At 34.0% G+C, this 12648-nt stretch overlaps 1 protein-coding gene across 1 annotated transcript in view; it reads left to right on the top strand.

Moving 5' to 3' along the window:
- LOC100271729 (uncharacterized) overlaps positions 1-12648 on the top strand; it is a 66805-nt gene that overhangs the window by 36854 nt on the left and 17303 nt on the right. The window contains 9 exon segments of the mRNA XM_077989808.1: positions 1062-1133; positions 1865-1915; positions 4504-4554; positions 6366-6437; positions 7174-7224; positions 9036-9110; positions 9856-9906; positions 11748-11819; positions 12563-12613. Coding sequence (XP_077845934.1) covers positions 1062-1133; positions 1865-1915; positions 4504-4554; positions 6366-6437; positions 7174-7224; positions 9036-9110; positions 9856-9906; positions 11748-11819; positions 12563-12613 — 546 coding nt within the window.

Below are 12648 nucleotides of genomic sequence, written 5' to 3'. Positions count from 1 at the left end.
TAGTTTATTCTTCTCTGAGGTTAGCAATTCACCTAGCTATTCTTTACTTGAGATGATTTCCAGATGCCTCCTAATGTAGGTTACTGAATTCTGGATGTATTGTGGTTCTGGAATGGGTAGATTTCCGATGTGTTTTACTGTATCTATAAATCCCATGAGTTTCTGGCCTCTAATGTCTCTCATCCTGTCTACTTTGATATTTAAAGAAGGATTTGACATACTCTATCACTTACTGGTGATAACTAACATTTATTTTCATCTTAGTTCATTTTACTTATGTCTTAGTTTAAAAGACATTTTCTTTGATGGAAAATTAGTAACAAAATATAGTGAAATAGTTTTTCAGTGTCTCTTTTGTTAACATTTTCCATGTACTTCAATAATGTGGGGGTATACCGCTGCTTTTTTCGCCTTCTCTTAATGATGACTAGAAAAAGAGCCCTTGTTGTTGCTAACATTTCGTATGAGCCATTACTGAATCTGGGTGTATTCAAGTATGCTGCTACCTATATGTTTTCATCATTAAGTATTTACTGAAACATAGAAGACATTATACTGTCACTTTTCTAGTTTGGGATTATATTCTTCCCTTAGTTTTTCAAAATGAAGTACTGAAAAAGCCATACATCTGTAAGAGAACTTCATATTATTACCCTATAATGTTGTCAAATACAAAACAGTCTAGAAGTATTTTGACAAAGAAATAGCAAATGTATTAATTTAACTTATATTGAAATCTGTCTTAATAGAGCCTTATCACCAGTATAAGAAATAACTTCTGGGTGGGCAGAGGTACACACTATGAATAAGGTAAACTTTGCCTGGTGTAATAGTGACTTCTTATGTCATTTGTTCTCCCACCCCTCCCAGAGGGTAGCAATTGACAGAGAATGTTTCTTTCTTCTTAAAGACAGTCATTCCTTTAGAAATCTTCCTAGTCGTATATAGAAAAATAATATTTAAAGTCGTTCATATTTTTGTTATAGGGGAATGATACTTCTTTCTAATTAAAAGAATATTTTAACGTATTCATTCATTCTTTCTGTGAAATTTATTTTCAGGCATATCCTACTTACCGAAATTCACCATGTCAGGTCATCACTGGATATCAGTTGCCTGTATATAATTACCAGGTAACTGAAGAGGGAGCAAAATTTTTTACTTTCACATACTATGTAGTCCTTTAATTTGTACAGATTGCCTGAATATTTTGTCATTTTAAACTAGTGAAATGTACATAATTTTAAGAAAACACTTAGTATTGCTCTGGAATGAAGAGCTCTGTATTATTTTGAAACAATGGAATGTATTTTGACAGGAATATATGAAGCAGTATCATTTCTGTAGAACATTTTTCGGAGGTTTGGTGTCTGCTTCTGTATTGCAGCATGTATTTTTTTTTTCATCTTTGCCGTCAAAGAGCTGAAACATCCAAACTGACTTTCATGAATTTTATAGAGTGAAATAAAATTATTACCCAATTCTTAGATCACAGAATTCCAATTATATTTTAATTTTAGCTTGCTGCTTCATGATAGTAGTTCTCTGGCTCTCTTTTCATGGATATGACTATATTTGTGACCCATTACCCTATCTATCATACTAAATTCAAAGAACGAGTATCTTTGAGATTTCCACAATGACATCTCCAGAATATTTGAGTAAAAGGTGAGGTATTATATGTAGAAAAAACAAGAACTTCGGGGATTTGAAACCTAAAATACTTCTTTTGTCTATTGTGTTTCTTTTATTGTGATAACTGAGGATCCGGCATGATAAGTACCTCAATATGGTGTGTATCATGTGTTTTTAAAAATGTATAGGAATATTTGAATAATTTTGGTTTCCTCCTTGTTTTTTCAAGATGCCACCACAGTGGCCTGTTGGGGAGCCCAGGAGTTACGCAGTACCTCTGGTAAAGTGAATGAGCCAAACATATACTCCCTTTTCTTTCTTGATTTTTTCCACATCATATGCCCTACATATGTTTTTAAATCTTTTAGATGGGCAGATCACAAGGTCAGGAGATTGAGACCTTCCTGACTAGCACAGTGAAACGCCATCTCTTCTAAAAATACAAATACCAATTTAGCTGGGCATTGTAGGGGACATCTGTAGTCCCCGCTACTTGGGAGGCTGAGGTAGGAGAATCGTGTGAATCCAGAAGGCACAGCTTACAATGAGCCAGGATGGCATGTCTGCACTCCAGTCTGGTTGACAGAGGGTGACTTTGTCTCAAAAAAAAAAAAATTCTTCTTTATATTAATGTGTTATGTTTTGTTTCTTTGTTTTTAACCCAATTATAATCTTCCACGGGAGTGACAGTGCCTTTTTCTCTCTCTGGCTTTTGGGTGCTTAAGCAATGGCTGGTCCACATACTGATCAGCGTTCAGTAACTTTTCGATAGACTATATAATCCAGGAAATGTAGTATTATTGTGGCATTAAAATGAGCATGGTGCCTGGAATCTGCCTCTGACTTTACCAGCCATAAAAAAATTTGAAGAGAAACAGAAATGTTTTGTTGTTAATTACTCTTAAAAAAGAATAGGAACAAAAAAAGAAGTATTACTTCTAATACATCTGTACCGCTTTGCCCCCATGTAGCTAGTTCCAAAAATATTTGAAAGCAGCTGTCCTTCTGTGTCTGCCTAGTTTATTCTTCTCTGAGGTTAGCAATTCACCTAGCTATTCTTTACTTGAGATGATTTCCAGATTCCTCCTCATATAGGTTGCTGAATTCTGGATGTATTGTGGTTCTGGAATGGGTAGATTTCCGACGTGTTTTACTGTATCTATAAATCCCATGAGTTTCTGGCCTCTAATTTCTCTCATCCTGGCTACTTTGATATTTGAAGAAGGATTTGGCATACTCTATCACTTACTGGTGGTAAATAACATTTATTTTCTTCTTAGTTTATTTTATTAATGTCTTAGTTTAAAAGACATTTTCTTTGATGGAAAATAAGTAACAAAATATAGTGAAATAGTTTTTCAGTGTCTCTTTTGTTGACATTTTCCATATACTTGAATAATGTAGGGGTATACCTCTGCTTTTGTTGCCTTCTCTGAACGGTGACTAGAAAAAAGCCCTACTTGTTGCTAACATTCCATGTGAGCTATTACTGAATCTGGGTGTATTCAAGTATGCTGCTACCTGTATGTTTTTAATCATTAAGTATTTATTGAAACATAGAAGACATTATCTGTCTCTTTTCCAATTTTGGATTATATACTGCCCTTAGTTTTTCAAAATGAAGCACAGTAAAAGCCATAACATCTGTAGGAGAACTTCATATTATCCTATAATATTGTCAAATACAAAACAATCTAGAAGTGTTTTGACAAAGAAATAGCAAATGTATTAATTTAATGTACATAGAAATCTGTCTTAATAGAGCCTTATCACCAGTATAAGAAATAACTTCTGGGTAGGCAGTATGTATAAGGTAAACTTTGCTGGGTGTAATAGTGACTTCTTATGTCATTTGTTCTCTCTCCCCTCCCAAAGGGCAGCAATTGACAGAGAATGTTTCTTCTTAAAGACAGTCATTCATTTAGAACTCTTCATTGTTATATATAGAAAAATAATTAATATTTTAAAGTTGTTCATATTTTTGTTATATTGGGAATGATATTTCTTTCTAATTAAATGAGTGTTTTACCATATTCATTCATTCGTTCTGTGAAATTTAGTTTCAGTCATATCCTACTTACCGAAATTCACCATGTCAGGTCATCACTGCATATCAGTTGCCTGTATATAATTATCAGGTAATTGAAGAGGGAGCAAAGTGTTTTACTTTCCGATACTATGTAGGCCTTTAAATTGTTTATACAGATTGCCTGAGTATTTTGTCAGTTTAAAGTAATGAAATGTACGTAAAATTTAAGAAAACACTTAGAATTAGTCTAGAATGAAGACCTCTGTATGATTTTGGAGCAATAGAATAAATTTTGACTGGAATGTATGAGGCAATATCATTTCTGTAGTACAGTTTTCGGAGACTTGGTGTCCGCTTCTGTATTGCAGCATGTATTTTTTTTTCTTCTTGCCGTCAAGAGTTGAAACATCCAGACTGACTTCCATAAATTTTGTAGATCTACAGAGTGAAATAAAATTATTACCCAATTCTTAGATCACAGAATTCCAACTATATTTTTATTTTAGCTTGCTGCTTCATGATAGTAGTTCTCTGGCTCTCTTTTGATGGATATGACTATATTTGTGACCCATTACCCTATCTATCGTAATAAATTCAAAGAACTAATATCTTTGAGATTTCCACCTCCAGAAAATTTGGGTAAAAGATGACATATTATATGTAGAAATAACAAGAATTTCGGGGATTTGAAACTTAAAGCACTTCTTTTGTCTATTGTGTTTCTTTTATTATAATAACAAAGGAGCCAGCATAAGTACCTCAATGTTGTGTGTATCATTTGTTTTTGCAAATGTATTGGAATATTTGAATAATTTTGGTTTCCTTTCTTTATTTTCAAGATGCCACCACAGTGGCTTGTTGGGGAGCCCAGGAGTTATGCAGTACCTCTGGTAAAGTGAATGAGCCAGACATACACTCCCTGTTCTTCCTTGATTTTTTCCATGTCCTATATGCCTTACAAATATTTTTAAATCATACTTTAGGTGGGCAGATCGCAAGGTCAGTAGATCAAGACCTTTCTGGCTAACACGGTGAAACCCTGTCTCTACTAAAAATATGAACACAAATTTAGCTGGGCATTGTGGTGGGCACCTGTAGTCCCAGCTACTCGGGAGGCTGAGACCAGAGAATGGTTTGGACCCAGGAGGCATAGCTTATAGGGAGCCAAGATGGCACCACTGCACTCCAGTCTGGGTGACATAGTGAGACTCTGTCTCAAGAAACAACAAGAACAAAATCTTTCATTATATTACTGTATTATGTTTTGTTACTTTGTTTTTAACCCAATTATAAACTCCCATGGGATCAACAGTGCCTTTTTGTCTCTCTGGGTTTTGGGTGCTTCAGCAATGGCTGGTCCACATAATGATCAGTGTTCAGTTACTTGTTGATAGACTATGTAATACAGGAAAGGTAGTATTAATGTGGCTTTAGAATGAGCATGTATCTGCCTGGAATCTGCCTCTGACTTTACCAGCCGTAAAAGAAATTTCTTGAAGAGAAACAGAAATGTTTTGTCATTAGTTACTCTTAATAAAGAATAGGAACAAAAAAAAAGTTACTACTTCTAATACATCTGAACTGCTTTGCCCCCATGTAGGTAGTTCCAAAAATATTTGAAAGCAGCTGTCCTTATGTGTGTGCCTAGTTTATTCTTCTCTGAGGTCAGCAATTCACCTAGCTATTCTTTACTTGAGATGATTTCCAGATGCCTCCTAATGTAGGTTACTGAATTCTGGATATATTGTGGATCAGGAATGGGTGGATTTCTGATGTGTTTTACTATATCTGTAAATCTTATGAGTTTCTGGCATCTAATTTCACTCATCCTGGCACTTTGATATTTAAAGAATGATTTGACATACTCTATCACTTACTGGTGATAAATAACATTTATTTTCATCTTAGTTCATTTTACTTACTGTCTTTGTTTAAAAGACATTTGCTTTGATGAAAAATAAGTAACAAAATAGTAATGAAATAGTTCCTCAGTGTCTCACTTGTCGACATTTTCCATTTACTTGAATAATGTAGGGGTATACCTCTGCTTTATTCGCCTTCTGTGAACAATGACTAGAAAAAAAGCCCTACTTGTTGCTCACATTATGTATGAGCCATTAATGAATCTGGGTGTATTCATGTATGCTGCTACCTATATGTTGTCAATCATTAGTATTTATTGAAACATAGAAGACATTATCCTGTCACTTTCCAGTTTTGGATTATATACTGCGCTTAGTTTTTCAAAATGAAGTCCAGAAAAAGCCATAACATCTGTAGGAGAACTTCATGTTACCCTATAATATTGTCAAATACAAAACAGTCTAGAAGTATTTTGACAAAGAAATAGCAAATATATTAATTTAACTTATACTGAAATCTGTGTTAATAGAGCCTTATCACCAGTATAAGAAATAACTTCTGAGTGGGCAGTATGTATAAGTTAAACTTCGCCTGGTGTAATAGTCACCTCTTATGTCATTTGTTCTCCCTCCCCTCTGAAAGGGTAGCAATTGACAGGGAATATTTCTTTTCTTCTTAAAGACAGTAATTCATTTAGAACACTTCATTGTTGTATGTAGAAAAATAATTAATATTTTAAAGTTGTTCATATTATTGTTATATTGGGAATGATATTTCTTTCTAATTAAAAGAATGTTTTACCATATTCGTTCATTCATTCTGTGAAATTTATTTTCAGGCATATCCTATTTACCGAAATTCACTGTGTCATGTCATCACTGGATATCAGTTGCCTGTATATAATTATCAGGTAATTGAAGAGGGAGCGAAAGGTTTTACTTTGTGATACTATGTAGGCCTTTAAATTGTTTATACGAATTGCCTGAATATTTTGTCAGTTTAAAGTAGTGAATGTACGTAAAATTTAAGAAAACACTTAGAATTGGTCTAGAATGAAGACCTCTGTATGATTTTGAAGCAATGGAATAAATTTTGACTGGAATATACGAAGCAATATCATTTCTATAGAGCAGTTTTTGGAGATTTGGTGTCCGCTTCTCTATGGTATCATGTACTTTTTTATTTTATCATTGCCATCAAAGAGCTGTAACATCCAGACTGACTTCCGTGAATTTTGTAGAGATACAGAGTGAAATAAAATTATTATCCAATTCTTAGATCACAGAATTCCAATTATATTTTTATTTTAGCTTGCTGCTTCATGATAGTAGTTCTGTGGGTCTCTTTCCATAGATATACCTATATCTATGATCCATTACCATATCTACGTTACTAAATTCAAGGAACTAGTATCTTTGAGATTTCCACCTCCAGAAAATTTGGCTAAAAGGTGACTTATCGTGTGTAGAAATAATAACAAGAACTTCGGGGATTCGAAACCTAAAGTACTTCTTTTGTCTATTTTGTTTCTTTTATTATAATAACAAAGGAGCCAGCATAAGTACCTCAATATTGTATATATCATCTGTTTTTCCAAATGTATTGGAATATTTGAATAATTTTGGTTTCCTTTCTTTATTTTCAAGATGCCACCACAGTGGCTTGTTGGGGAGCCCAGGAGTTATGCAGTACCTCTGGTAAAGTGAAAGAGCCAAACATTTACTCCCTGTTCTTTCTTGATTTTTTCCATGTCATATATGCCTACAGATATTTTTAAATCATTCTTTAGGTGGGCAGATCACAAGGTCAGGAGATCAAGACCTTCCTGGCTAACACGGTGAAACCCCGTCTCTACTAAAAATAGGAACACAAATTTAGCTGGGCATTGTGGTGGGCACCTGTAGTCCCAGCTACTCGGGAGGCTGAGACCAGAGAATGGTGTGAACCCAGGAGGCATAGCTTATAGGGAGCCAAGATGGCACCACTGCACTCCAGTCTGGGTTGCAGAGTGAGACTCTTCTCAAAAAAAGAAAAAAAAAATTCTTCATTATTTTTTGTGTTATGCTTTGTTACTTTGTTTTTAACCCAGTTATAAACTCCCATGGGATCAACAGTGCCTTTTTGCCTCTCTGGCTTTTGAGTGCTTCAGCAATGGCTGGTCCACATAATGATCAGTGTTCAGTTACTTGTTGATAGACTATGTAATACAGGAAAGGTAATATTAATGTGGCTTTAGAATGAGCATGTATCTGCCTGGAATCTGCCTCTGACTTTACCAGCTGTAAAAAAAAAATTTCTTGGAGAAACAGAAATGTTTTGTTGTTAATTACTCTTAAATAAGAATAGGAACAATAAAAAGAGTATTAAGTTCTAAAACATCTGTACTGCTTTGCACCCATGTAGCTAGTTCCAAAAATATTTGAAAGCAGCTGTCCTTATTTGTCTGCTTAGTCTATTCTTCTCTGAGTTTACAGTTCACCTAGCTATTCTTTACTTGAGATGATTTCCAGATGCCTCCTCATATCGGTTACTGAATTCTGGATATATTGTGGTTCTGGATTGGGTAGATTTCTGATGTGTTTTACTGTATCTATAAATCCCATGAGTTTCTGGCATTTAATTTCTCTCATTCTGGCTACTTTGAAATTTAAAGAAGGGTTTGACATACTCTCTCACTTACTGGCGGTAAATAACGTTTAGTTTCTTCTTAGTTCATTTTATTCATGTCTTAGTTTAAAAGACATTTTCTTTGATGGAAAATAAGTAACAAAATAGTAGTGAAATAGTTCTTCAGTGTCTCATTTGTTGACATTTTCCATGTACTTGAATAATGTAGGGGTATACCTCTGCTTTTGTTGCCTTCTCTGAATGATGGCTAGAAAAAAAGCCCTACTTGTTTCCCACATTCCGTGTGAGCCATTAATGAATCTAGGTGTATTCAAGTATGCTGCTATATATGTTTTCAATCATTAAGTATTTATTGAAGCATGAAGGACATTATACTGTCTCTTTTCAGTTTTGGATTATATACTGCCCTTAGTTTTTCCAAATGAAATACAGAAAAAGACATAATGTCTGTAGGAGAACTTCATATTGTCCTATAATATTGTCAAATACAAAACAGTCTAGAAATATTTTGACAAAGAAGTAGCAAATGTATTAATTTAAGTTACATTGAAATTGTCTTAATAGAGCCTTATCACCAGTGTAAGAAATAACTTCTGGGTGGGCAAAGGTGGTACACTGTATGAATAAGGTAAACTTTACCTGGTGTAGTAGTCACTTCTTACGTCAATTGTTCTCCCTCCCCTCAGAAAGGGTAGCAATTGACAGAGAATGTTTGTTTCTTCTTAAAGACAGTCATTCATTTAGAATTCTTCATAGTTGCGTGTAGAAAAATAATATTTTTTAATTGTTCATATTTTTGTTATAGGGGAATGATACTTCTTTCTAATTAAAAGAATGTTTTACCATATTCATTCATTCTTTCTGTGAAATTTATTTTCAGGCATATCCCATTTACCGAAATTCACCATGTCAGGTCATCACTGGTGGATATCACTTTCCTGTATATTATTATGCGGTAATTGAAGAGAGACTAAAATCTTTTACTTTCAGATACTATGTAGGCCTTTAAATTGTTTATACAAATTGCCTGAATATTTTGTCATTTTAAACTAGTGAAATGTACATAAATTTAAGAAAACACTTAGAATTGGTCTTCAATGAAGACTTCTGTATTATTTTGAAGCAATGCAATGAATTTTGACATAAATATACAAAGCAATATAATTTCTGTAGAACAGTTTTCAGGGATTTGGTGTCCACTTCTGTACTGCGGCATTTATTTTTTTTTTCATCTTTGCCATCAGAGAGCTGAAACATCCAGAGTGACTTCCATGAATTTTGTAGAGATATAGAGTGAAATAAAATTATTACCCAATTCTTAGATCACAGAATTCCAATTATATTTTAATTTTAGCTTGCTGCTTCATGATAGTATTTCTCTGGGTCTCTTTTCATAGATATGACTATATCTATGACCCATTACCATATCTATTGTAATAAATTGAAAGAACTAGTGTCTTTGAGATTTACATGATGCCATGTCCAGAAAATTTAGGTAAAATGTGAGGTATTATATGTAGAAATAACAACAAGAACTTCGGGGATTCAAAACCTAAAGTACTTCTTTTTCTATTGTGTTCCTTTTATTATGATAACAAATGATCTGGCATGATAAGTATACCAATGTTGTGTATCTCATGTGTTTTTGAAAATGTATAGGAATATTTGTGTAATTTTGGTTTCTTTTCTATTTTTCCAAGATACCACCACAGTGGCCTGTTGGGGAGCCCAGGAGTTATGCAGTACCTCTGGTAAAGTGAATGAGCCAGACATACACTCCCTGTTCTTCTTGATTTTTTTTCCGTGTCGTATATGCCCTACAAATGTTTTTAAATCATTTTTGGGCAGATCACAAGGTCAGGAGATCGAGACCTTCCTGGCTAACACTTGAATCCCCATCTCTACTAAAAATACAAACACCAATTAAGTGCTTGTGGTCGTAGGCCCCTGTAGTCCCAGCTACTCCGGAGGCTGAGGTGTGAGAATGGTGTGAACCCAGGACGCACAGCTTATAGGGACCCAAGATGGCACCACTGCACTCCAGTCTGGTTGCAAGTGAGACTCTGTCTCAAAAAAAAAAAAATCCTTCTTTATATTAATGTGTTATGTTTTGTTACTTTGTTTTTAACCCAATTATAAACTCCCATGAGAGCAACAGTGCCTTTTTCTCTCTCTGGGTTTTGGGTTCTTCAGCAATGGCTGGTCCACATAATGATCAGTGTTCAGTTACTTGTTGATAGACTATATAATCCAAGAAAGGTAATATTAATATGCCTTTAGAATGAGCATGTATCTGCCTGGGATTTGCCTCTGACTTTACCAGCCGTAAAAAAAAATTGTTGAAGTGAAACAGAAATATTTTGTTGTTAATTACTCTTAAATAAGAATAGGAACAACAAAATAAGAGTATTACCTCTAAAACATCTGAACTGCCTTGCCCCCATGTAGCCTGTTCCAAAAATATTTGAAAGCAGCTGTCCTTGTTCGTCTGCCTAGTTTATTCTTTCTGAGGTTACAGTTCATCTGGGTATTCTATACTTGAAATGATTTCCAGATACCTCCTCATATAGATTGCTGAATTCTGGATATATACTGGTTCTGGAATGGGTAGATTTCTGATGTGTTTTACTGTATCTATAAAGCCCATGAGTTTCTGGCATCTAATTTCTCTCATCCTGGCTACTGTGATATTTAAAGAAGGATTTGCCTTCTTTATATAGTTGATGGACTATATTATCCAAGAAAGTATCTATCACTTACTGGTGATAAATAACATTTATTTTCTTCTTAGTTCTTTTTATGTAGGTCTTAGTTTAAAAGACATTTTCTTTGATGAAAAATAAGTAACAAAAGAGTGGTGAAATAGTTCCTCAGTATTCATTTGTTGACATTTTCCATGTACTTGAATAATGTAAGGGTATACCTTTGCTTTTGTTGCCTTCTCTGAACAATGACTAGAAAAAAAGCCCTACTTGTTGTTCACATTCCATGTGAGCCATTACTGATTCTAGGTGTATTGATGTATGCTGCTACCTGTATGATTTCAATCAATAAGTATTTATTGAAACGCAGAAGACATTGTACTGTCTCTTATCCGTTTTGGATTATGTACTGACGTTAGTTTTTCAAAATGAAGTACAGAAAATGCCATAACATCTGTAGGAGAACTTCATATTACCCTATAATATTGTCAAATACAAAACAGTCTAGAAGTATTTTGACAGAGAAATAGCAAATGTATTAATTTAATTTACATTGAAATCTGTCTTAATAGCGCCTTATCACCAGTATAAGAAATAACTTCTGGGTGGGCAGAGGTACACACTATGAATAAGGTAAACTTTGCCTGGTATAGTAGTCACTTCTTTTGTCATTCATTCTCCTTCTCCTCCCAAAGGGTAGCTATTGACCAAGAATGTTTCTTTCTTCTTAACAACAGTCATTCATTTAGAATTCTTCATGGTTGTGTATAGAGAAATAATTAATATTTTAAAGTTGTTCATATTTTTGTTGTATTGGGAATGATATTTCTTTCTGATTAAAAGAATGTTTTACCATATTCATTCATTCTTTCTGTGAAATTTATTTTCAGGTATATCCTACTTACCGAAATTCACCATGTCAGGTCATCACTGGATATCACTTTCCTGTATATTATTATGCGGTAATTGAAGAGAGACTAAAATCTTTTACTTTCAGATACTATGTAGGCCTTTAAATTGTTTATACAAATTGCCTGAATATTTTGTCATTTTAAACTAGTGAAATGTACATAAATTTAAGAAAACACTTAGAATTGGTCTTCAATGAAGACTTCTGTATTATTTTGAAGCAGTGCAATGAATTTTGACATAAATACACGAAGCAATATCATTTCTGTAGAACATTTTTTGGAGACTTAGTGTCCGCTTCTGTACTGCAGCATGTATTTTTTTTTCATCCTTACTATCAAAGAGTTGAAACATCCAGAGTGACTTCCATGAATTTTGTAGAGATACAGAGTGAAATAAAATTATTAACCAATTCTTAGATCATAGAATTCCAATTATATATTTATTTTAGCTTGCTGCTTCGTGATAGTAGTTCCCTGGGTCTCTTTTCGTAGATATGACTATATCCATGTCCCATTTCCATATCTATTGTAATAAATTGAAAGAACTAGTATCTCTGAGATTTCCACAATGACATCTCCAGAAAATTTAGGTAAAGGGTGAGGTACTATATGTAGAAATAACAAGAACTTCGGGGATTCGAAACCCTAAAGTACTTCTTTTTTGTATTGTGTTCCTTTTATTATGATAACAAATGATCTGGCATGATAAGTACCTCAATATTGTGTATCTCATGTGTTTTTGAAAATGTATAGGAATGTTTAAATAATTTTGGTTTCCTTTTTGTTTTATCAAGATGCCACCACAGTGGCCTGTTGGGGAGCCCAGGAATTACACTGTACCTCTGGTAAGGTGAATTAGTCAGACATATATTCCCTATTC

The sequence above is a fragment of the Macaca mulatta genome, chromosome Y (assembly GCF_049350105.2).
Source record: "Macaca mulatta isolate MMU2019108-1 chromosome Y, T2T-MMU8v2.0, whole genome shotgun sequence".
Taxonomy (NCBI): Eukaryota; Metazoa; Chordata; class Mammalia; order Primates; family Cercopithecidae; genus Macaca; species Macaca mulatta.
This window is presented reverse-complemented; position numbering and strand designations above follow the sequence as displayed.